The 27,827-nt window shown below is 34.2% G+C and overlaps 1 protein-coding gene across 2 annotated transcripts; it reads left to right on the top strand.

Annotated features, from left to right (window-relative positions):
* Window positions 1–8,570: 8,570 nt before the first annotated feature.
* Window positions 8,571–27,394, top strand: LOC142340854 (uncharacterized). 2 transcript variants are annotated; one of them, XM_075391593.1, is made up of 5 exons: window positions 8,571–8,750; window positions 12,619–12,741; window positions 15,614–15,743; window positions 21,254–21,391; window positions 27,128–27,394. In XM_075391593.1, exons 1-5 carry the CDS (start codon window positions 8,609–8,611, stop codon window positions 27,279–27,281), a joined length of 687 nt encoding a protein of 228 aa, XP_075247708.1. In that variant the 5' UTR covers window positions 8,571–8,608; the 3' UTR covers window positions 27,282–27,394. The 2 variants fall into 2 exon arrangements, with proteins under 2 accessions (XP_075247708.1, XP_075247709.1); XM_075391594.1 differs by lacking the exon at window positions 21,254–21,391.
* Window positions 27,395–27,827: the final 433 nt, after the last annotated feature.

Here is a 27,827-nt window from a genome sequence, read left to right on the forward strand (position 1 = left end):
CAAATAAATTTTGAATGCCAACAGAAAATTTTTGCAATTGTAGCACAAATCCAGATCAGATTTAATAACTCACAGTTTAATATAAATGAATGCAACAATAGAAAGTTTAGGGATAGAGTTTAAATTTGATTTTCCGCGTCGAAGACGCTCATGCTAACCTCTCTAGCTTAATCTTCATACTCGTAATTTTCATGGGACCATGTCCCATTTGGAGCGGGTGCAGGCGGACTCACTATCGGCAGATCAAAGTATGTTTCCACTACGGGAGGTTGTGACACCTTTTCTTGAATAATGGTCTCAATGACCGGGTTGGCTGTCTTTGATCGTTTGAGTGCAGGGGCGGCAGAGTCGATGCTAACAGAGCACACAGAAGTTTCAAAGCCAAAACAATCTGGGGCTCTGCGATTTCTCTTGGACTTTGATGTAGAGGGCGAAGCAGTTGATGATGCGGCCGACGACGCAGCGACTGAAGAGGCATTTGACGTATTGAGTGCGGTAGAAGATTGTCGTGAACTTTTTCCCCTGCTTGAGGTTTTTTTGGGCTCTCGTGATGACATCGCTTTGGAGATGTTACTATTAGCCGATGAAACTCCTGAGGCGGCATCAGATTGTGTCGGTCTGTGGCGAATCTTTATTTCCCCGCGGTACTTCTTTTTGAGGTCCTTCATATGCTGAAAAATTTTTTCCTCTGTCGTTTTCTCATAAGGAAGGGGGCGTCGTTGGGCATATTGCCAAATATCCGTGTGACGCTCAGCGCCAAACTTCGCTATGTCGCTATTGCACACTCGTACTTCGGGGACTCCAGGCTCCTTAATTACGGTTGTGGTATCCAATGTCCGCTCTAATGTACTGCCCGGAGCCAATGTCTCCCACAAGCCAATGAGGTCCCTCTTCGATCTTTTCGTCACTTTTTGCGCCAATTTCAGGTCTAACTCATTTTCGGAACGCGGCATCGGGTTATTAAATTTTGGATGTATAATGAACCGAGAAACTGATTTATTATGCTCCCCATTGCACCGGCGTCCTGCATCCACCTGCGCCTTTTGCATAGCCTCTTCTATGAGGATATTGCTACGGTCACCGCTCACCCATCCGTTGTCGTCAAGATAATCTTGTCGTCAAGACTTTAGTGCTTCTTTAATTGTGAATGTGTTATTTCTACTATCTAATTTCACGCAGCTTAAATGTCTTTTAATAGATTGTATCAAACGCACCAGTAATCCAATAGCCCTATGGTCATTAGCAGGGGCAGTGATTATGTTAGTATTGTGTTGTTTGCAGAAATTCTTTACTTAATAACCTATTAAACAACGTGCTTGATCTAATCTAATATTTCGGGGAACGCCGTGTATGTGAATGTATTCATCTAAAAATTTAATTAAATTTGGTCCGTTTGCTTTTTCAAATACTTCTACGGTCGGATAATTAGAAAAACGGTCAATACATGCAAAAAAATGAAAATCTTGATCTTTTTCATTCTTGATGGGCCCTCCGAAATCAACTTGTATTTCTTCATTAGTTTCTGGAAAATATAACAAAGGCTTCCATTTTGACGCCGGAACGACTGGTTTAAGATTCTTACCAATATCAGTACAAGGCTTGCACTGAGCTATGCATGCAGGATTTCGCGATGCATCTACGGCCAGAACCCGTACTGTCCGAGGGTTATCGTACCCCATCTGCCGGGGTGCGTAAGGTGAAGGCTTTTCAGGACTGCATCTTGTATCGAGTGTGGGATTGCCACACGTTCATCGATGCAAACGCAACCCGATCGCACGTGGAGATCTCTCCAGTATGAAAACATGTAGGGATTCACTTATTTACATCGTGGGGGGTCATTTTGCAGAACGCAATCGCGCACCTCCTTGAGGACCGCATCTTTGCTAGTCAGTACGACCAAGAATCCTTTTGTGAATAACTGAGTTAAGTTATTCATAAATACCTCCTCCTTTGATAAGTCTAAGTTGGGTGAGTTCTGGGCCTCATTTGATGATCGTGTTGAAATTACCGCCGAAATTGGGGTTGATTGGAATGTGACCCTGCTATGGGTCGGAGGGGTTTGTGGGTTGGACTTCGGGCTGGTCATATTTAGTTGAGAGATTGAATGAATGTGTGTTGAGTTTGCGTTTACTTTAAATAGCGGCTGGATTTGACTTGAGTGTGAAATTGAATTTGAATTGGAATGGATTTGAGCTGCGTTTGCAGAGTTTTTGAGAAGCAACTGAGTGGTATTACGATTAATGGCAAAAAGCAAATTGGAATAGTCTGTTGCATGAGGATGTGAGGCAAGTGTGGAATGTGTGTGATTGATGCTGCAAAAGCGCTCTGATTGACAGGTTTGCTGTGTGGTTTTTACATAAATTGCTGCAATAGCGTCACGAATGCGGGTAATTGTTGATCTAGCGGGTTCAGCGACTATTATAAGATTTGTTGGACTGGTGTTCTTTCATAATTGAAAGTAGTGCTCGATGATCCGTGATGATTGTGAATGATTTGCCAAATAAATAATTTTTAAAGTATTCTACGGACCATACAACCCCTAATAATTCTAGTTCATTAACATTGTAACGTTCCTCATTTGGGTTGAGGAAACGAGACCCGAATGCAACTGTATTCCAACCTATTGGCGAGCGTTGTTCTAATGCTGCTCCTAATCCCGCTCTAGATGCGTCGCATTTGATCAGCGTTTCCAAGTGCGGATTACAATGCGTATTTTCTGTCGCATTTGCTACTTTATTTTTAATTGCACGAAAATGGGAAAATGGGTTTCATGTTCGTCATTCCAGACAAATTTTGTATTCTTTTTAAGTAATGGCCGAAGTGGATGACATAACTGTGCTAAATTAGGAATAAATTTTCCTAAATAGTGGAGAGAGCCTAGGAATGATCGTAATTGTTTTAGATTTTAGGTGCTGATAGAGATACAATTGCTGCTGTTTTTGATTCAAGCGGTGCGATTCCTGACTGAGTAAAATTTTGTCCTAACCATTCAATTTCGGTTTTTGCGAAATGACATTTAGATAAATTTATTCTTAAATTATCCTCATCCAATTTTTTTAAACATTTGTAGACTAACTTTAAATATTCTTCTTTGGAACCGCGACTAACTATTGTAATGTCATTCAAGAAACAATGAGTATTTTGAAGTCCAACTAATGTATAGTCCATTACATTTTTGGAATGCCGCCGGCATATCAGTTAAACCGTAGAAACCGGTAATAAAACCATATGTACCAGTTCCCTCACCGCTAATAATATTGAAGTTGCAAGGCCGGGCCGTTTCCGGGTCTAAATTAAGTTGACTGTATGCGTACTTCAAATCCAAGGTAGAGAAATATCTTGTCTCCTGTGATACAATTGTGTTTAAATTTTGTTGAATCGTGTCAATTAAATTATCGATATTCGGCATTTGATATTTATTTTTGTGGATAGATTTATTTAAAATTTTTGAGTCTAAAGCCAGTTTAACTGTTTTATCTCCTTTTACTGGTATAACCATAGGTGAAATGAAGTTTTTATCGGAGCAACTGTTTAATTTTATGATGTGTTTTTCGTCAAGTAATTTTTTAAGTTCTGCATTAACTAGTGGTTGAAAGTTAATTGGGATTCAACGACCTTTTTGATGTGTAGGTGTAAATTGTTTGTGGAATGTGGATTTGACTGAGAGTTTTAAAGATTTATCAATTCTTGTGATGAGACCAGGAAAATCAAACGCAATCTCCTTCTTGATTAAACACTGGTTTGATTAATATTTGCAACTTGTTTCAACTGTGTAAGAGAAAAGCCTAGATTTGAGAAGAGATCTCGTTCAATGATGGGTCTATGACCATATTCCACCACTGTTACATTAACACCCGTAGCTATCCAATCATTACATTGGATTGATGTATTAATCAATCCAACGATCTTGATTATATCATTAGAAAATGTTTTTAGGTCATGCATTTCTGGTGACTGTACCCAATAGCTTCCTTTGCATTCTGACACCCCAGTTTTTGCGAGACTTTTATTGACAATCGTGCACACGCTCCCCGAATCCACCAGTGCTTTTGTCTTCGTATTCCCGACACAAATGTCTAAGTTCACCGGTTCCACTTCTCGAGTGTCGCTTTTATTGAAATCGTGGCAACACAATTATCATCATAGTCGTCATAATCGGAGTCATAGTTTGCGTCGTAAATACCTTGCTTTTGAAGTAGTCTATCTATATTGTTGACTTGTTTGGCTGCTGTTGCTGAAGTACCCACTGTGGCCGCCTCAGAAACAGAATCATCTACATTATTAACTCGGGGTTTCGGTTTATATGGGTATGGAGGTTTACGACAGACTTTGGCGAAGTGGTTAGCAATGCCAAAATTTTTACAATTTTTTCCCTATGAGTTCTATTTTCTGACAACGATTTAGCCACGAAATCTTCAGTTGGTCGTTTCGGATTTTTCGGTCTCGTTCGCTCTGGGATGTACTGTTTTCAATATTATACTCGTATATAGGTTCAGGAGGTAGGATGACCTTGTCTTGGGGATCTTCGAGTAGAATGTCGATCGAAATACCCTCTTTCGGCATGATAGCCAACTTCAACATGATCTGCCAGCTGTCCCATCGCAAAGGTGGCTCTAGTGTCGGTTTCTCCCAAAAGGGTTCGATTCCAAGAAGTGCACGTTCTTTGGTTTCTGGCTGCGCCATGTGATATCCTTGACGGTGGAGACAAATATTTGAGCCACAAATCCGCTTAGAGTTTGTAGAGTGGGATTCGAGGTGCGAACCCGAGCTTTTACTAATTTGTGGGATTACCACTTTTAGTTTGTTTTAGCAATTGAGCTACAATTGCAACCGTGTTTTATCTGTCGTGGAAATCATCCTCGAATCCAATATGATTCTTCTTATTGAAAAACATAGTAGAATAAAAGCAACTGAATTAAATGATGAAAGTTAAGGGAATGACAGGATGATGAATGTGGATTATGTGAACAATTGAAAACTTGACTTATTAGTCGGAGGCAAACTTAAAATAGGTGAACACTGACTTTTGATTAGGCAAGGACAAACTTAAACAGATTTGGTACTTAAATGAAATAATTTGAATTTAATAACGTACAACCGTACCACAATCAGTATGAAATCATGTATGATCCTTGTATGAAATCAAAAAAGTTTCAACCCGGGAGTCCCCAATTCAGTTGGGTTCTCCTTTCGTTTAATTGCAAAACTCATTGATAGGTTTGTTTTATTTGGTGCTACGAAGGAAATGTCAGTTTTCATTAAGTGAACAAATTGTAGCGATATTGAATATTCCCTCTACCATTAGTGCTAGTTCGATCAGATTTTGCCATGCAATTCCGACAAGAACTAGGTGAAATAGCCATACCAAAAACTTTCATTCTGATCAGACAAAAATTTGGACTCAGATAAATCTGATCAAAGACGAATTTAAGCGCATGGCAGTCCAATCACAAAGAATGTTGCCTTTGATCAGCGGTGGATCCCAGCGCAGTTTGTGTACCAAAAAATATTCTGAGATTGCGTAGCCAAATATTAATTTGGATCTGAAACCTTCTGACCAGAAGTAATTTTGACCTGGGATGTCGACAAGGAAAATCTTGAAACCTTTTGCTTTTATTAATGAATTGCTTCAAAATTTAAATACATTTCGAAAGTTTACGAGCTGTGGGTTTTTTTAAATAGAGACACCAATCTTAGATGAAGATATCTTCAACTTGAAAGGTGCATTTCCCCCTTTTGTCCTTTTTGAAGTGTTCTAGCTTTTCTTTTAAACGGACAATTTATCAGAGCAGATTAAATAATACTTTATTGAGTTAATTGTGATTCTGACGCCCAATGAATACAGAAATCGCCCCAAGAAGAAAAAGTTATTGACTCTACGAGTCCATACTTTCTTCTCAGCAAATTACTGCGAAAAGAGAGGAAAGATCAAAAATAAGTTCTGACACCGTTGGTTCTCCAAAGTATTGAGAAAGTGCACTTTGGGTGTACAAACAAAGAATAAATTTTAACTGAGATCACTTATAATGAAAAATAGCAGTCATAAAATAAAATAACTTAGGCGGAGGAATTCCGGAGGGGTCCGACGTTCCCAAACGTCGGACAGTGAAATACCTTCACTGTGAAATCTTGATACCGCGAATTATTAAAGCCATATTGGTCAAATTGAAAAATAACAAAAAAATTTTTGAAGATGAGTGAAAATTGTTAAATTCAATAAATGAGCAGGCTAATGAGTGTCATGATAAAACTGGACAAAAAATTCAGAAACCTCAAAAGAAAATAAAATTTTTGTCACCACAGCATTTTTCAAAAAAAAATAACCAACACCTCTCTCTCCCTCTCTCTCTCTCTCTCTCTCTCTCTCTCTCTCTCTCTCTCTCTCTCTCCCTCTCTCTCTCCTTTCTCTTCTCTCTCTCTCAATCTCTCTCTCTCTCTCTCTCTCTCTCTCTCTCTCTCTCTCTCTCTCTCCCTTCTCTCTCTCTCTCTCTCTCTCTCTCTCTCTATCTCTCTATCTCTCTCTCTCTCTCTCTCTCTCTCTCTCTCTCTCTCTCTCTCTTCTCTCTCTCTCTCTCTCTCTCTCTCTCTCTCTCTCTCTTCGAAAAAATTTTCGTTAAAATGAGTTCGAGTTGTTGCAAAATCAAATTAATCAGGAAACGGAAAGGAAGAGATTGATTCTGAGAAACCGAAACCCGTTCGTAACCAAAACATAGCGCCCTGAACTTTTGGCAGAAATAAATGCCATTTTAGTCATAATTATCAGATAAAAGTATAGTATTAGACAAATTCTCAGAGCTGCATTACGTTATATGAAATCAAAAAAAAGAACAAGAACAAACTGATACAAACAATAAGAACAGCTAAAAAAATTAACTCTCAATTTTTTTAATCTCAAAGGCTGAGCTAATAAAAGTACATGTTATGGCTACAGCTCGGCATAATTTTTTGCGCAAAACAAAAAAAAAATTGAAGTTGTAATATGGATTTTGCGGACACATTGTAAAAAACAGTTCCAAAAAATCATAATTTTTTTAAAATTGAAGATCAACTTGAAAACTTTTAAGAACATAAGCAAATACAGTTAGTTATTTAGCATTAGCAGTTCATTTGAATTTTATGACCATCTGTTTGTCAAAATAAAACATTGAAGACAAAATTCAAAGATTGAAAACAATATTATGTTTTGCCAAAATTGTCAAAATTTTGTTCAAATTGCAATATTGTATCAAATTTTTATCGCAATTCAAATTGTTGAGAACAAAAAGCAGAGACTCTTTAATAATCTGATAGTAAAATAACAGGTGGTGTGCAGAAAACCTTTTTCCGATCGAATCCAAAGGAAAACAAAAACACAAAATTATTATTCGTTTGTTTTTTTCAAGAACAATGAAGCTCTCGTCATAAAAAGCAATCAAAACATGATTTGCCAAAAATACGATGCAATATACACTGATTACAAAGAAATTTGCTTAAAAATCCAAAACAAAAAGTATTGGTGAAAAACCCGAAATTGACGTACAAAGTGAGAAACGTGAGTTGAATTTGCTCTTGAAAAATTGTAATATTAGGGGGCTGCATATCGATGCAACATCAATCAACAGAAATTACATCAACAAAATTAAAAACAGAAAAAGTTGTGTCAAAGTAAAGGCCTAAAAAATTATATGAGCAGTGCTTTCGAACAAATTTTGAAGTCCAAAACGTAGCGCATGAATCGAAAAATTCTCAGAAAATTAATTTCATTTGGCAATTTTTTTTTCAATTTTGTTTTCAAGTCAAAACCCCAACCTAAAGACGTAATGGTCCCTGAAAAAAAAACCATTGCTGGAAGAATTCTGCAAACAACTCAAAGGAGTCTTCTTAATCCCAGCCTTTCAAAAAAACTAGCTGATCAAGGCAGAAAAAATAACAATCCTTAGTCAAATAACAAGGGAAAATTAGCCATAAGTCGAACAGCTAAAAAGATCAGGAGAAATCAATTAGGTTTTCATATAGTAAAATTTACATACAGACAAAAAAGACTTTGTAATACAATCAATACTATAATTTTTGTTAAAATTAATGCCTCTTCGAGTCGTGAAAAATCTATCTGCGCACTCTAAATTGAAAAGAAATCAGAAATTTGCAAAAGAACGCGAACTCTGATTAGACCATAGAGAAAATTATTGTGGCCTGTAATCAGATCAATTTAAACCAACACAAAGTCTGATCAGACCGTCCAAGACCCATACAATTTCTCACAAGATTCAGTGGAAACAGTTTTTAAGACTTTTTTGAGTTTGGATGAAGATCAAGTTACTGTAAATATGACTAGGGGCCACTTTGGTCTGGGATTTGAATCAGGTTTACAAACTATATTTGAGTTTTTAGCTTTCTATTGATATTTGAATGATCTGAAAAAGCTATAAAAGTATAAAAGTAATATCATGCCATGATTAATAGTATTATTCACAAAAACATATTTAGCCTTGACTACAAACGTACGCTCAATGAATAGAAAATCAACAGAACCATTTAATGTCACTTAAATCAATGTTCATTACTCAATCTAGACCTTATTTTGAGCCCAAATAAACTGCGAGTAAATCATTAATACAACTTGTTCATCATGCTTTCATTACTGTTTATATTTCTCTTTCACAAAGTATGGCTTACATCTGCAGTCGATACAATTGTAAGTCCCCAAAAGGATATTAACTGGACTTCTCAGACCTTCATTATCCCCCCTGGAGCACTCCCAAAAGACCCAGGTCAGTTGCATATATGGTCTTTGAAGATTGGAAATAAATCACGTTAGGAATTAAAACAGAAATCCAATTACATTTTTCATAGTAATGCTTTAATCGCCACTATAGCTCAACAAAAGCTTTTATTTGGATTGAGTTGCAATCCCAATTTCCTTCAAATCGATGCAGTAAAATGAATAGTTTGCATGTATACTCTAAAAATTTCTCGTGAGAGAGAGAAATTGCACGAGAATTGTGGGATATTTCGCACAATTTTTCGGGGAAAGGGACATACGAAAAAATTGCAGATTACGACATTTTTCATGTAATTTAACACGAATCTCTAGGGATGGCCTCATGGTTTTTCATATGTTATACATGAGACTGAATGTAAATTTTCATGTAAAGCCACATGAAATAGCACGTGTTGTCTGCCCTAGAATCTCCTGTTGAATCGCAGGGTTCACGTGAAATTAAATGAACGTTGAGTAATTTACAACTTCCTGGTGCGTGAAAAATAAAAGTATTCACAATTCTCTGGATTCTTGAATAAATTTCTTTTTCAAAAGAATCAATTCCTGATGGGTACATTTCTAGAGAGCTCGCGTTGAAACCAATATTGAAGACACATGAAACAGTTCAAATTTTACATTAGCAAAGACAATTATTTACTGCAAGAGAAAATTTTTTTCCTATGTGTACCCACAACAAATACACTTTTTGCATACAGAAAAACTGTATGATTGATCATCATACAAGAAAACTTCGTGGGGATTCAATTTAAAAATGTTTTTGTATTTATTGTATTTTAAAAGTATTTTTGTTTTTATTGTATTTATTGTGAGTTGAATTAATTAGCTGGGGAAACTAATTGATTCCGACAAAATTCAAAATACATAGTCGTCAAATTTTCTTCGGCAAATTTGCATATGTATGTTGTTTTGCAAAATCGCAAAAGTTATTACGCGTTTAAAATTTCTCAACAGCTTAGAGGCATTGTTTTTAATAGTTTTGAATCAAAAAAATCTAATGCCACAAAATATAAAATAAATGCTTTTATGGTAATTTTTCAAGCACATCGAATCAAAATGCCCTTGTACTAATTTCAGCAGATAATGAATGATATCAGTTTGAAAAGACAAAAAGTAAACGCGTAAAAAAAGTGGAAAAAGAGCAAACATTGAAAAATGCTAGCATAGTATACTGTTCGAAGTTTTTCATTGCATCCCTAAACCATGTTGCCATTTATAACAAAAGCCAGGAAAAAATTGAAACAAAAAAGATCAAATAATATGCAATGCGAATTTATTTACTCAACTAGCTATTGAAATTACCTTTCTGTTGATTAACAAATAATGGAACTTGAAAAATATATGATTGAGATCAAAGTTTTTACAGATGATCAGAAGCTAAAAGAATTATTAACAATTTACGTGGTTCTTGAAATGCACTTTCTGAACAGATAAAAATTTTTCAAAGAAAAAAAAACAATTTCAAACGGCACAGTGTGAAACTCCCAATTACCCAAAACAATATCAGTTACAAAATTAATTCTCATTATATTTTTGGTAGAATTATGCAGATAATCAAGTAAAACACCCAAAACTGTTCGCACATCCTGATATTTTCTTTTTTGTATGATACAAAAACGAACAATTTAATTTCACTTTCAAAACTTTTTTAGAACAATCTTACCTAACTCCCAAGTAAAAACCAAGTTGATTTTTTTATATGTATTGACTTAAAAAAACATGCCAATAAAAACATAAAATGATCTGGCTAATTGCATATTATAAAAGACTGTATCAGTTCCTCTAATCCTAAAATTAGCATTGTAAATTTAAAAAAAAAACTGAATCTCACGTCGAAAAAAGCAATCAAAGCCTGACGTGTCAGCAGAACGCTGCCGTATAAACCGACTACAAAATTAGACAGTTCTCAAAAATCCAAAAAACAAGTCAGAAATGAAAAAAAATTAATAGAAAACTGACGAGCCGACTTTGCACACTTTAAACAATTTTTTTCATTTCCAGGGGGCTACATATTGATGCAGCGCTGATCAAAAAGTTGAAAACATCAAACTAAAATTAAAAAACAGCTGAGCCACATGTACCAAAAACTGCTAAACATGGTCATCTATTTGCGCAGTATTCTCAAACACCTTGCAAAGTCAAAAATTTGTTCACTCAAAGCTCGGAAAAATTACTTTAACTTGCATCTTTTTTCTCGTTTGCTTTCAACTCTGAACGCCACTTGAACAGTTCGAATTTTCGGGAAAAAACATAAGCGTAGAAAATCCGGATACGACTCAAAATTGTCTACTTAAAAAATTCAAAAACAATACTAAGTCAAATAACAAAAAACTATCTAGATAGTAAAATGACATTAAAAGTTTAGAAAAATTTAATCACTTCTTCATATAACAAATGTAAACAAACTAACAAAAAACTTTGTCAAGCAATCAACGCTATAAACTTAGGCAAGCCCTAATATATTCAGAAAAAATTGTAAAAATTTAATTTTGAGAATCATAAAAATTTGTCCAATTTTTCAGAAAAAAAATATATTTTCGTATCGAACTGCTAAAATCTAAGGGCACATCTTAAAAGACGCTAATGTCTAATACTTGAGTTCATTTAATCCTAAACATTTCAAAAAGTCAAGCACCTGTATTTGTGCTTAAGTGTGTGTATGTTTGTGTGTTTACATAACTATGTCAGATTGAAAAAATTTCAACTAATTAAAAATCAATTAAGCTTTATCTGAGTTCTGCTTAATTTGATCTTTGTCAGCGGTTTTGTTCCAAGATATCTCAAAATCACAAATCGTGGACAAATCTGGCGTGTATTTCCAAACTTTCGCAAATTAAAACTAAATTGGCATTACTGTCACGGTTTTTCCACGCTCGCATATAACGTAACGTGAAAAACCCCGAAAAAATCAAGCAACTTTGCTTGTCTTTTTGAACGTTTTTTGGAGCAATGTGCGAACCAACTCACGGAGAAACTTGACTGAGGCGCCAGCCATTTAGTCACCAAAGACAATAAGCTAGATATTTCGTTTTGCTATTGAATTTGCAAAGAGAAAAAAAAATTCAGAATAATTATTGTCAACAAACTGTGCTATAGAGATTTCTTTTGATCACGAAATTAAATTTTGCACGATTGAAGAAGGCAATGATAACTCAGAAAAGGAAGTAAATGTCAAAATATTTGTTAATATTTCTTAGAATAATAATTTTCAACAACTCAGGCACCTCGACACCTCTGGAAACCACACGATGCAATTTTTGTTGAGTAATTGGCTTCTCAAGCGGCAACGAAAGTAGTTAACAGACTAAAACCATCAGAATCTTGTGCAGAATATGAAACATTTTCTCTTTAATTCAAGAAAAGATGAAGCAAGGCAACAAAAGTTTGAAAAATTAAAACAGCGGGATTTTGCTTCATTTAGATTCAGCCGATTGCACAAAGCAAAAAACACGATAACTTCTCAACGAGTCGCAAATTCTCTCAACCATTTTTCAAGCAGCTAAGACGGCATCATGTTGCAAATAACCGTTTCCAATATTGCCAAAATTGCCAATTTTGCCAATTGACACTGAAGAAACATCTAGAAATCTTTTCGATTCTTTACTGAAAGTTGATGATACCCAAAAAAATTTATCTGAATCACTTCCCAAGTATTCGGTTTTACTTAAAAAACGACGTTTAAAGACTAATGGGGTGCAAACCTGGCTATAAGTACACTGTTCAACATCCTAACATCCTAATTAATTTTGATAATGTACTTTTATAGCCATATGCTAGTTAATATGCATAATTTTCATGGTTCTATAAACCATGCTGTGGTGCATGGGTGATAACTGAAATTAATTTTTCATTTTTTCTAGGTTCTCATTGTGCTGCACACAGCAGATTCTACTGCTTGAATGCGTACGAGACCACAATTTCACTTGAAGAACAGCAATTTGGCTATGGATATGGATATCAACACGTTCAGGGTGATGTTCCAGGTAATTACATTGAGCTACAGGTTGAATTGAAGAAAATTTGGTTTAATCCAGAGCGTGTAGCCCAATAAAACTTTCTTTGTTGCCCTTTGTTGCTCTCTTTGTTGCTCTCTTTGTTGCCCTCAATTTTCAGCCCTCAAAAAGGGCTTATATTTTGCAACTGCCCAGCTATGAGAACCACTTTTACCCGTTAGATGGGTTGGTTGAGAGTTTTTAGATTGGAGGAAACACAACAGCACTTGGGAAAAAATCAAATTTTAATGTGCACCTCAATATCAGCAGTAAAAGGTGTTTCATGTCCCATAGTGAGGTTCAGTGAGAAGACGGGTTGAGGAATGGAAATTGATCTGGGTTCAAAATTCCTCAACATTCAGATAGACATTTTCACATTACAATTTTGTGCAAAGCATATTAAAAGCCCAAATAGTTGAGAAGAATAAACAGTTTAAATATTAATGCCAAACGTTTGAAAACAAATAGTCAAAGTTCGAAAAAGAAAGATTTCGACGATCAAGTCAAGAGTGAACTATTTTTAGATATGAAATACAGCCGGAACACTTTGAAAACGAGTAGAAGGTTCTTTCTAGCTCAAATAAGAAATATAAAAAGCATTACAACCCAAAACCAACCTGAAAACTCCAGAAAACTAAAACCATATTTTGAAAATTGTGAAATACAAAATTTGCTCTAACATTTAAAATATATATATATTTTTTTCCATACAATTGTGTTCCACTGACATACAGTTAGACTTTTATCCTCAATAAAATTTTAGTTGGTGAGTTTAAATAATACAAAGTCTCAATTGTCCACAATGCGGCGGTCAATATGAACGAAAAAGGACTTGTTTCTGCGTATTGCGAGTCTTCTGAAAAAGTTTGATTTGTTGTTGTTTATCATAAAATGGCAAAGTCATTCTTATCAGACAGTGCGAAGTCATATTTGTTCAAAATTGATGTCACTCTTTTCAATGGTCTTTTTTGCTTTTGAATTAGCCTCCAGCTAGAGTTTTCGGTTTCATTAATACAGAATTTAAATTCTGTTCGTAAACATATTAAGAAAACGTTCAAATCAGCTACTTGCTTTTTAACCTTTTTAACCCACATTAAGTTAAATGAAAAAATTTCACCTAATTAAAAATCAATTAGGCTTTCTTTGATTTCTGCTTAATTTGAACTTTGTTACCGGTTTTGTTCCAAGATAGCTCAAAATCACAAATCGTGACAGATATTTCCAAACTTTTGCAAATTAAAAGTAAATTGGCATTACTGTCACTGTTTTCCACGCTCGTATATAAACGTGAACCCCGACAAAATCAAGCAAATTTTCCTGTCTTCTCAAACGTATTTCGAAGTAATGTGGGAACCAGCTCGCGGAGAAACTAGACTGAAGCGCCAGCCATTTAGTCACCAAACTCATTAAGCTAGATATTTCGTTTTACTATTGAATTTGCAACGAGAAAAAACTTTTTCAGAAGAATTATTGTCAACAAACAGCGCTACAGAGATTGCTTTTGATCACGACACTAAATGTTGCACGATTGACGAAAGCGATGATTACTTAGGAAAAGAAGGAAATGTCAAAATTCTTGTTAATCTTTCTTAGAATAATATTTTCCGACAACTCAGGCATCTCAACACCTGCTCTCTAGAAACCATTCGATGCCATATCTGTGGATTCATTGCCTTCTCAAGCAGCATCGACTGTAATTAACAGAAGGCAGTGAAGGCAACAAAAGGTAAAAAAAAAGTTAAAACATTTGGATTTTGCTTCAGTTAGATTGAGCCGATAAAGAGAAACACGATAACTTTTCACCGAGTTGCAAATTCTTTCAAGCCGCTAAGACGGCATCATATTGCCAATAATCGTTTCCAATATTGCCAATATTGGCAATTGACACAGAAAAAACATCTAGAAATCTTTTCGATTCTTTACTGAAAGTTGATGATACCCAAAAAAATATATATGAATCACTTCCCAACTATTAGGTTTTACTTTAAAAAGGACGTTTAAAGGCTAAAGGGGTGCAAACCTGGCTATAAGTACACTGTCCAGCATCCTAGTTAATTTTGATACAGTACTTTTATAGCCATTTAAGGTCCATCAGGAGTCCTGTCATAAAAAAATATTAATGTTTATTTAAATATAAAATTTGTTGGTATTTGGAAAACACCAACAAATTTATAACAGGAAAGTTAATTACAAATGGCTTATAGAGTTTATGACGATAGATGCGAAACGGCATAAATCAGACAAAACTTCCAGTCTTTATACAAAGCAATGACATTCATACAGTGCAACATTTTGTTCAACCCTTGAAATTTAGTTTTCCACTTATTGCAAGGAGGCTAAGTGGGCCTGAAGAAAAGTATCAGAAAAATAGCGTACTCAAATGGTCTTTAAAAACTGTTGGTTTAAATGAAATGAACACCTGTGAGTAATACTTCGCGTAATGCTAGATGTATCGACTACAGTTATTGTTCCACAGTTGCAACATAATTTTCGTTAAAACATACGAAATGAGTAAGTAAAATGCACTAAATTGGAAGAAATCTATGCGAACATTTAATGATCTTTTCCAGATCTTTCAGAATCTTACGGGAGCTTTCCAAGAATCTTGCTTTTTCTTGCAAGAATTGTGAAGGTAACATAAAGCAGCCATTTCCCATCTTAAGTGATCGCATTTAAAGCAAGTTGGCCTCTCTGAAGTACCTTGCACAAAATAGCCAGTTTCCTTACCTTACGTATAAGATCGAATAAATATATATATATATATATATGTGTGTGTGTGTGTGTGTGTGTGTGTGATGTGTGTGAGAGAGAGCTTGTCAGAGTGCTTGTTCATCTGTGTGATCATGTCATTTTTTCTGATTAGAAGAGGAGGAGGAGGTCGATGATATTGCATTAGAGTACAACAAAATGGATGTTATTGAAGATCCAAACCTCTCTGAGTACCTCGCAGCTATCAAATCTTCTATATTTTCCCAGTGCGTCGCAACCATAAGGTGAAATTTTCAGTGACTGCTTTTATACTTGTTTTCTATTTGATACTACTGAACAAGCATTAGCCTTTGGAATTGCCGCAGGAATTCTAATTATTTGTTGCCCCGGTTGAAGATGCTCCCTAACATCCTCCCATTTTGTTGTAAGAGTGGGGGCGGGAGAGATTTGTCTATCCGGGGTAAATTCATGTAAGAGTGAGGGGTAGTTTGGTGCAGGGGAGGTAAATGATATAAGAGTGGGGCTGCAATGGGAGTACCCTACCCCCCAACGAAAATTGCGATGTAGGAGTGGGCCGCAATGGTCTGCAATGGGGGACCTTTGAGGAAGTACCCCCTGTCCAAAATTGCGATGTAAGAGTGGGCTGCAATAGGAGGACTTTTAAGGATTTACCCCTGGCCAAAATTGCGATGTTATTGGTATCGTACTGAAAAGTTTAAAAAATCTCGGATATGTTAATATGAATTGACAGATGTTTTGTTTGAGAAAATCTTCCAATCTTTTCTCTTAGATGAGTGTTTGCATTGCTTGCAATTTAGTTGGAATTCCATCAGCAGTTCTTGTGAGACAAGTTTCGGCGAAATATCTTCTCTGAACTGGATTCTTGTCAAAAAAATTATGAGGATCAATAAATTTGAACATTTTTAGGTTTTTTTTAAATCTTTTCTGTGTTCATATAATCACAAAGTTGGGTTCATGTTACCGAGCTCTCCTCTACTCAGTTCTCTTCTCAAATAGCTGTGTAAACTAAAATTTGGGTAATCATGATAAGATTTTGCTAAAACAAAAAAAGTAGCACTCAATTCCGAGCCGTATCAACGAGTAAACAACCGATAATAATCCGGCAGTGAAAATTTTTACAAATTTTTTATTTTAGTATTCAACAAAAAAGTTAAATAAATTCAGTTTTCATCTCAAATTTCAAAGAAACAGATGTATTAATTTTATACGTTTTCATACGTAAACCTATAACAACATTAAGTCTAATTCGTTCTCCCAATTTTAAAGTCACGGCATGTTTAGCAATCAAACTTTCACAAACAAGAGTTCAAGTTAAAAACTGAGCTTAAAAAAGTTCTATTTTGGAACTTTTTGTGTTGTTCGATTTTTATTTCCCTAGGTAGTTCATTCCTTCATCAAGTATCTCTAACCTCTTAAATCAAATTTGCATTTTGAAAGAAAAAAATTTAAGATTCCACAACAAATTTTTGGTTTTGTTAGACTCATAAAGATTCCAAGTGTTTAGTTGACGTTCACATGACGGTGTAAAAACAAAATGTAGCTGTTTTTATGGTAATCATTTTTTAGTTTGTGAAAAGAGTTTAACGGGGATAATATTCCGACTGCATTTATTAGCTTGAACAGATTTGAAATTGTGTCTAAAATATGTAGCCTTTAATGCCCAGTTTTGATGTTTTTCTAAAAATACAATTATATTCTGCTTAGTTGCGTGAATGATAACTGCTGAGTAATGCAAATGATCTGGTGCCAGGGCATTTAAGACGAGTCTCAAAAATTTTGGTCGACAAGATTTTCTAATAGCATAAATTGTTCTTGCTTCTTAGGCCAATTTTCGTAGGATATGTGCAACTTCCCCTTGAAACATTAAATTGCTATCTATGCGAACCTCTTTTTTATTTTACTTGAAGTCGCTCGTCAATTAGAATTGAGTTTATAATTATCTGTTCATTTAGATCTTTTCTTTTCCCTTACAAAAATATGAATTCAGTTTTAAAATTAGATTTTTTAATTTTTTTCATATCATGAAATCAGATTTAAAATCTTAATTCAGTTCTTGGTCAGAAAACGCAAAAATGTCTATGAAATGGAAACATTTTCGCATGTTTTGAGATACTTGATACTGTACCCAGATCTTATCAAAACCTGTAAAAATTATTGTAAAAAGTCAACTTAGGAGCTTACCTAAAGTGCGCCAGGTTCAAAAAGAAGAAAATAAGATCTTGTACGCCGTATTGACCAAAAGTTTCAAGTTTTGTTTAACCGCTTTACAATTGATTTAATAATTTCTAGCAAAAGCGGACAAGTAATAGCCAAATTTTCAAGGTCCGTATTTCTTCTTAAGATGTTACAATTCTAATTAAATCAAATCAAATAATAATAGCTTATATGAAAACAAGGCGGCTCGTTAAAGTGCGTTCGCACATGATGTTCCGACCCGAACTCATCTACTTTTTTGACTTAATTGTCAACCAAATGAAGAGATAACGAAAATAGATGTTTGAATTTAAAAAAAATGCTACAAAACCTAACTACAAATTGAATTACATAATGCCATTTCTCATTACAGCGCTCACAATATCAACCGATAAAAAGACTACGAAAGAATACAGCAAACAACAAAATATGCAAAAACAAAATTTTCACGGCAGAAACCAAATATATAATTTTAAAAGCACCTAGTAACAACGTCAAAATGCAATCAGATAAAACCTTAACTCCACAAAATTAGTTTTTGCTAACTATACAGCAGATGTATGTTTTTCATAATGAGATTAGTTAAAAAGTTGACATAGAGAAAAAAATGAGATTAAAGTCAAAGATCAATCAAAATAATTCTTGATAAGTTTACTAAAATTTACAAAATATTTCTTGATAAATTTACAGTTAAAATAATTCTTGATAAATTTACTAAAAAGTCAATATGAAACTAATGGGACCTGTCTTTGCTGAGACTAAACCATAGGAATAAACTAAATACGCAGAAAATCTCAAAAAAAACGAACAATATTCACAAAGACGCAGAAAATCTCAAAAAATTACGAACAATAACATAAATTATTGAAGCCATTAAAATCATTAGCTATTATCTGAATTTTATTTAATTTTATTTCAGTTTACATTTATACTCATTCAGCTCAAATTATAAGGAAAGAAAAAAGAAGCTCGTTAATTTGTGCCAAATTTGAAAATCATTAGGATCTGTTATTACCTGAATAAGCTAAAAGAAGAGAAAAAAAGAAACACAAATACACCACTCACAATATTTTTTTATGAAAACGCATAATGTCCACCAAATAAAACATCAGTTATGACATAATATTAGTAGACAAGTTGTTTTTTTAAATGCAAGGAATTGGAGTGGACTTCTCAATGACGAGAATAAGTTGCCGAAAAGAACAAAAAAACTGAAAAGTTTGAAAAATCTTTGAAAATGTATAGTATCATAATTTTTTGGGACTATTGGCTTTAAACTGACTGCTTCGGGTAACATAACTCATTACAAGTTTATGGGCAACATTACAGGCAACATTACAGGTTTATGAGACCGATCAGAATTTCACGGCTACCTAAAAATAAAAAAAAAGCAAAAACAGCAAACTCACAAAAATTAAGCGAGAAAAGTTTCAAAGCCATTAGAGAATGAACTTTTCAGTAGAAACTCTTCTACTTTCGATTAATTTTTTAACAGCAAGGTTATTGTTTCTATTGTTACAAAATGACTCGAAAAACAACAAATATAAACAAAGATATTAAAACCACGAAGTTTTTGAGAAAAGCCCTAGTATCAAAGACATTAAACGCAATTATTTTCAACGGAGTTAATTAAACACACTAAATTCTGCCTCGATGAAATAGCAATCATAGGTTTCATTCATGTGACATCAATAACTCATCACAATAAGTCGTATGGCAAAGAAAAATACATCAAAACCACGAAATTTTTGAGAAAACCCATAGTATCAAAGTCAAAAAATTCTACAGCTTTCAACGGAAGGCATTTAATACGCTAAATTATGCCTAGATGATGTGGCGACTAGGATATTTGTCATTCAAAATTTATCAATAAGACATTACAACAAGTCATTGACTATGAAAAATTGAGAGAAGAAAGTGTCGAAGCTATTTAAACCATAAGCTTTTTTTCTCTGAAAACTTTTTCAACGATCCATTGAACAACTTCACTACGCCAATGGGAGCTATCAATATTAGGATAATGTAATAAGATTTCAAAAGGAACCAAAATTACTAAAAAATCCAAAAATTATAAAAATTATGAAAACTCGTGCACCGAAGTCAAAAAAACCAATAGTTAGAAGACAAAACCGCTAACAAGATAAATTGTTGTTGCTGTAAAAAAGCGGTTCTTTCATTACCGAAATTGACTTACAATCCACGAAAATAAGCTTAAGATTGATTTATGTTCAGAAAAATTTCAAAAAAAGAATATTTTTAAAGTCTTAACAGCCATTAAACTCAAAAGCTTTCATAGGAATTCAATGAATACGCTCAACTAGGCCACGATGTGAATACAAGGATGTTTATCATGCCTAGGTAATCATAAAGACATCATAATATGTCTTATGACTATGGAAAAAAACAACAAATACAGGCAAAAACCAAAATTTCTTTAGAAAAATTGGAGAAGAAAGTGCTGAAGCCATTTAAACCACATTTTTCTCCAAGAAAAATTTATCTATGGTCCTTTGGACGTCTTCACTAAAGGAGGATGTAGCCATCAATATTAGGATGACGTGATAAGATTTCAAAATGAACCAATAAAACGAAATGTCCAAAAAATTTCAAAAAAAATTTGAAATCTTGTGGCATTGAAAACGTATAACCAATAGTTATTTGATAAAGCCGCCAATGAGATTAACTTATGTTGCAGTGGTATGAAGGAGTTCAATCCTGTTTTTACTGAGACGAAATTAAAGTTCACAAAAATAAGTTTATGATTTACTAATTTTAAAAAAAATTCGAAAATTAATTTTCAAAGTCTTAACAGCCATTAGCTGTCCACTCACAGCACTAGATAGGTTCACTTATTGCTCATTAGGAAATCTATTGCACCTTTAGTCAGCAAGTTTATGCCATAGGATTACAAAACTTTAGTAAAACCTCAAAAAATAAATCAAAATTTCATTTGAAATTACGAAATTTGAGATACAAATCCAAAAAAAAACATGAGCGATCCCTTTGAAACAAATTTTTGGTTCATTGGGCTTCCTTTTGATCGTAAAAGAGGTTTGTCATTAACGGAACTTTGATATTAAAAGTGTCTAGTAGTCTCTGGGTGACTTAAAAGAAATTGCAAAATTTTCTAAAAAAAGAGCTCCCAAACCTAATTCAATTTTTTTATATATATTAAACTTCCCTCTAATACTAGAACTAGTCTTTATTATCTCCTTTCGTCTATTAAAAACCTAAAATTGATTTACTTTTTGGCGTGAAACCTAGTTTTGAATTAAATTTTTCGTAGAAAAAACGTTAATTCGAACGAAAATTACGGTAAAAGTGAACAAAAGTGAACCAAATATCAAGTGTTCACATGAAACTTTAAACCTCGATAACTCCTCGAAAAAAACGAAATTCTAAAAAATCTTTTTAATTTCGAATTCTACGCTGGACGAGCTTTTTAATGATACCATGCACTTTTCTCTACGATGAATATATCGGTCGGCCAAAATTCACGGAACAAAAAAAACCCATTTGAGTATATAGTTCCTCCCCCCACAAGTAGGGTCGGAACAATAATAGAAACTTTGCTATTTAGGCCAATTCATAGATTTCACAATATCTACAGAGGTGTGCCTGGATGCTGTGTGCAGCAATGTGACATCTATTTCATACATGGCTACCAAAAAATGTTTCTCACCATTCAAGAATATATGGCGAAATTCATTGATTACAAGTAAGTCAGAATCCAAAAACGATTTATGCATTTTGCTTAAAATGCCCTTTGGGCGCTGAAAATTATGTTTGAGAGTTCTACTGCAAATTTTTCTATTAAACAGTAATCTTCTGATATCAGAACCAATAGTAGTAAGCACAATTAAAGCCTGTTATTTTTCTCTAAATGACGTGAATATTCCTAAGAGTGTCATGAAAAATCACTGAAGGAGAGATCGCATGTTTAGCTATTCATAATTTTACGTGACGTTTAACCTAAGAAAGCTAAACTTTAGCAAATGAACATATAAACACGAGTTGAAAACAAAAGTTAATACCGTAAAATCCTACAAGATTCTTGCAAAAATTTAATCTTATAAAATCTTACAAGACAGTTTTTCTTGCAAGATCTTGCAAAACAGAGTTAATCTTGTAAGAGTCTTGTAATAATTTTGTAAAATTAACTTTCTTTGGAAGAATTTTGCCATTAGGATGGCAAAAGTCAAAACGTGCTAAATTGAGGAACTAATGGCACTTGACAACAGCATCCCGTAGAAAAAGAAGTTTGACTCATATTAAAGTAAAAATTCATTTCAGATCCAATTTAATCAATTATAATAATTTTTCAGTATTGATTTGATATCGTAGTTGCGCAATTGAGTTATTGTGACACTTATTTGCAGGTGTAATAGTGCGTCCACTTAGTTATAAGTAATTCCTAACAAATAATTTTACCGGCCATATATTATTTTTGATGAGATAAAACTCCTTTTTAACTGTTAAAATATCAGTTTATTTAAAAGGCATTTTTGTTTTTTCCGAAAAATTACAGAAACAAAATCTTCAACACAACGTGGAAATGAATGCTATCTTTCTTTATGGATTGCATAAAAAGGCGCAACCAATTATTGGCCTTCTTGCGCCAGAAAAGAGGTTCTATTTGGCGGCTATATAATGGCTAGAGGTCCGCTCGCGAGGTCATTAAAAACTGAAGTCATAATTACAATATGAAGATCACAAAGTTCAAGTTCAAGAGCCCTCAACTAATTTACAAAATGGTGAACTCTCATGCTATCAAACTTGTTTCCGTTGAATTGAAAAAGTTGAAGAGAATAAAACTATATTAGCAAAATAATATTTTTAATAGAATGTTTTTTCTCATCAATTTTTCTATTGCTCATTTATAGGTGACTCTCGATCCTTTTTTAGCTTCAAGACTACGAAAATGATGTTTATTCATTTGTATGTGATGTTTTGGGTTTTGTGGTTTTTATCATTCAAACTTGGAGAAAAAAAATTTTTTTTAAAGTAATTCACCCCCCCCCCCTTTTCCCACAGTGCAAATAACATTCAACTTTGAGACATTTTAAGCTCCAGTCTACTTTGATTTACCAACTTCCAAAAACCAAAAATTGTGCTCATTCCAAAATTGTTATGTATTTGACGGAAAAGTTTGCCGTTCCGAAAATAGTTTTCACCTTCGAAGAGACCTTTTACCTGACGAAAAAATTGTTAAAATTTTACCAGATGTAGCACTCGTTCAGTTAATTAAAACGGTCACCAAACAAATCCCAACGCAGAAAAAAAATCAATTAATGAAGCTGATGATTATATGGAGGGGATTACCTTGTTTCAAAATCGGATTTAATGTCCAATCAAATTGATAATCTGGTCTCCAACTCTAAGAGACCATTTGAACCCAGCTAATAATCCTGTTGACAAGGAACGACTATTGAAGTTCGTGGCCAAAAAGAGAAGCTATGATTATCTCGGTAAAAGCTCTGACAAATAAAATAGTCAGAAACTCGAAAAGAGCTGCTATTTTATAGTTTTATCTCCAGGACTATACTGATTTTGTTAAAAGTTGATCTGCCAAATTCACAAATCTGAGACAAAAAGGGGCATGAGGGTATGGAACCAAGAATAATGGAAATAATGAAAATAAATTGTTTTCACGTAGGTTATGAGCATAACTGTAACAAACCAAGTTACAGCAAAACACAGGCCATTTGCTATGTCATCAAAGGGTGCCCAGTGTCCTAGTCAAATGGTGCCAATTAGAAGCCAAAAAGGTCTATGGGAGAACTAGAGTGTGCTGGAAAAATTTACCTCGTTTTGCTTATGTTTTGCCGGTTCGGATTTTCGTATGAAGTTTAGTAGTTTTCAGAAGAAATTTGCAATAAATGTCCATTTTCTTAACGTCTACAGGAATACGAAAAATTGGAAAATAAAAGGTTCTTGTATACTTTTGTAAAACGAAGAACTGTCGTGTTTGTTGGTCTCAATCGAGCTCCATTTTTATTAGTTCAACTTTTGTATTGCTCATACTAAAGCTGTGTTTGAAACATTGGCTCAGTTTGTAGAACATACAATATGACCTAAATCCACAAACCAAAGTTCTGCGAAGAAATGTCAACTGCACAGAGTCAAACATTACCGCTACTAAATGCCGAATATAAACTTTTAGATCTTCGTTCATGTACCCCGGGGAGCAAAACAAACGCGATTGTAAATTTTTTATGCTGTTTTCAAAATTCAACATTTTGTCTACAAAAAGTTATTTCTCAAACAAATCCGTGAAATTTATGGCTTTGAATTTATTTTTTTGTCATCATTAGTTATCAGTACTAATATCTTTATTATTGAATTCAGTGTTTTTGAAAAGCACGCCCTAGTTAAGGTATTTACGGTTTTTAAACATATGAAATTGTCGGTATCATTGTTTTTTTATAGCCAACGACGACGAGAACCTCTATAATTTTGTCGGGATCGTCGCTTTTTGGTATTTAACAAAAGAAGGATTTGGTACCGTCGTTTTTAAGCGTAAGATAGTTTTTTTTTGTTTTTTACACCTATGAAAGATTTTGTGTCGTTTTAAAAACATAAGAGAGCTTCAGTATCCTTGCGAGAAATACCATGATTTTTTATGGGTTTAGAAAATAGATTATTCCAGCAGACAAACTCAACAAAGAGTCAAAATATTTCTTTATTAACTACAAAAAGTAGGTCAAAACTCAGTGAGCTTGACTCAATGAACAGAATTCCCATCATGGTTCAACAAATAAGTTTTTTTTGAATCTTAATTCATTTTTTTCTATAATTCGATTTTTTTTCTGATTAATGAGAGTGCAAAAAAAACTAAAACACAAATTATTCCAAAAAAACAGCGGGCCACTTTTCAAAAGTCCTAAGAACACAAGCGTCCCATCCTGTTTCAGTCTGGCAGAAAAAAACTGCTAGCAAAACTGTAGTCGGCTACACCTAATCTTAAAACATAGAGTCGCTATACGTGATCTTGGAACATAAAGCCGGTTATCCTTTAATTTAATTTATGTAATCGGCTATTCTTTATCTTGAAGCATAGAGTCGGCTATACCTGATAATAATACACTTGGTCGGCTATACCTAATCTTTGTACCTAGAGCCACCTAGAGCTAGACCCAATCTTAAAGCATGGATCGGTTAAACTTAATCTTAAAACATGGAGTCGGCTATAGCTCATGTTTAAAATTCTGCTATACTTGGTCTTAATACATGCAGTTGGTTATAACTGATGTTAATACATACAATCAGCTATACGTTATCTTACCTATTGGTTCTCGGCTACATTAATACATGGGCGAATTACATCTTGCCTTATATGCAGAATCCACCATCTTTTGCGGAGACCGCTGCAAACTAGCTTACTTAATACATGGAGTCAACCCCACCCCCCAATAGGACTGTCATTCACCTATATGCTATGTTATTGTGTAATTACACTAAGTACGTCAAAACCCCATGAATTTGAATCAAAGAGCAGAAAGCAGATTTCTCATCAAGGTTCAACAAATATGTTAAATTTTTGAATTTTAATTTTTTTTTAATTTGACTTATTTTCCGGTTAATGAGAGTGCAGAAAAACTAGTACACAAATAATTTCAGTAAAACAGGGGGAACCAATTTTTCAAAAGGCCTAAAATTACAAGTGTGTCACCTCGTAGTAGTTGCGCACAAAAAAACTGCGAGCAAATTTATAATCGGCTATACCTAAAGTTATTAGATAGAGCCGAATAACTTAGAACATAGAGCTGGGCCAGTTTTACATTATCTTACTACATATTGTCGTTTACACCTAATCTAAGACATAGCGTCGACTATACCTGAGATTAATACAATTAGTCGGCTATACCAAATCATAATACCTAAAGTCAGCTATACCTATTTTTAAAGCATAGGTCAGCTAAACTTTATAGAGTCGGCTATACCTGATCTTAATACATGTAGTCGGTTACACCTCATGTTAGAAAGTCGGCTATATTTGATGTTAATACATTAAGTTGGTCTTAACTGATGTTAATACATACAGTCAGCTATACGTTATCTTAGCTATCGGCTCTCGGCTATTTTAATACATGGTTGATTTATATCCTGCCTGATATGTAGAGTCCGCCAACTCTTGCGGAGACCTCTGTAATCTAGCCTACTTAATACATGTCGTCGACCCCCCCCCCCACCCCAGCGCGACTGTCATTCACCTATATAATATGTTATCGTGTAACTTGAGTCAGAAAAAGGGTACGAGTTTTTTTTTCGAAATGTTTGAAATTTGTGCTTAGACGATATTTGTTGCAATCAAACTTTTGAAATCAAACAATCTGATTTCTACGTGTAGCGTTATAGTGGATGAGTTTAAGGAGTAAATTTTTATCAGCGCAAAGAATCTTTTTAAAGTGTATAACGCACGAAGAAGGAAACTCACATCAAATAATCTCTACAGTTCTACACAAGTTTCTATCAAAAACTTGTTTTGTATCACTTCAATTCCTTCTTACTTAAAAACATTGAGAGTACTTTCAATTTTGCATAATTTTTGCGTAGATAATGCGTAGCACAATTTTTGGGAGATTTTTTACTAGATTATGAGTTCTCGCCTTCCTACATGCATGGATTAAGATGCCAATTCAGCTGAAAACGTCTATAGTAAGCTTGAAATAGCGACCATTTGGTCGGCAAATTATCGCATGTCATGTTCTAATCTGCTTTTTCAAGAAACTTAATTCCAGCATGAGTTGGTTTGTTTCATCCTCGCTTTTCAATCGGGGCTGGGGAACAACAATGGCGGATAAACTGAAAAAAATAACAAGAGTTTTCATTTTCAAACTTAGATATCGTTGAAGTCAGTGACAGTCGACAGGTCTAAAGTGGTTTCTGCAAGGGTCGAGTAATTTTGATCGGATTGGTCAGCTCCCCAATAATTGAACAGTTACAATATTTTAGGCGGTCTGGCAAGGGAATTCATACCTACCAATTTTAGCCACAATTATAATACATTCAAGTTCGTGTCAGTTTCCTTATATGGTAATTGGTAATTGACGTATGGAAAACCCGTTTCTATATGCTAACCCTTTTACAAACACAGATAAACAGTTTACTCGAAAACCGTTTTCCTGCGTTAGTACAAGAGAGAGTAGCGTGTAAAACAGGTTTAACGCCTACGTTTTTCTCAATGATTTTAATTTTAAAACAATACCATTTAAAGAAACTGGGTATAACCTACGTCCCACGTACGGTACAGGTGAACACTTTTCAATATGAGATCAAAGCAATCAAGCGTCCATATCTCCAAGAAGCTCAAGTTTTTAATTAGCGAAATTAAGGTCGGCGAGTTTTGGTTTCATTCGTTTTTAGACTCGGTGATAATACTAAGCATTTTAATATTAACTCTTCGTAAACTTGACACGCGATTTGTTTTAGTAATAATCTGAGCTGTTTTTAGTGAAGAGAACAAGACGCTGAACTTGATCGAAGCCTACTTTAGTGCCAAATGCGAGAGAAATGTGATCACAAAGCTGGGTTTTGGAGAAGGTGTTCTGGTCAGAGCAAACCATCCGTCCGATCATATGCCGCAGAAGTTATCTTTTAAGAGCTAAAAACGATCAAAAACGATAATATCCTAAAATTCCTGAGCAAATTTTCTTTATAAAAAAATATAATTATAAGTTCTGCTCGTTCTGGTCTTATCATTTAGTGTAATTAATCTTAATTCCCACTGTTTTTTATGAGGGAAAAAGTACTTAATTTACACTTTCAGATAAGAACTAGATTTGCTCATGTATGAGTTCTTTTGTTTTAAAAACATCAAATAGTTTTCAGATTTTGTCTATTTTAATTTCTTTGTTTCTTCAAACTAAGCTACAAATATTGAATCTCAGTTTTGTAAAAGTTGATTTGTTTGTGTGAATGACCTAAAATTTAAAATAGTTAGTAGCGAAAATTTGACCTGCAAACGAGGTCTGTTAGTAAATATTTGTGCCTCCATTGATACATGGATGACAAAAGCTGCAAACGTGTGATCCATAAGTCAAATAGAGTCAATAGTGTCATAAGGCCCTAATTTTCTACAAACAATAATTGCATAAACAAAGCATTGATTAAGACGGGCAACAAATAAATTCTTCTTTAAAATAATTTTGGCG

The sequence above is a fragment of the Convolutriloba macropyga genome, chromosome 6 (assembly GCF_964194025.1).
Source record: "Convolutriloba macropyga chromosome 6, txConMacr16.3, whole genome shotgun sequence".
Taxonomy (NCBI): Eukaryota; Metazoa; Xenacoelomorpha; order Acoela; family Convolutidae; genus Convolutriloba; species Convolutriloba macropyga.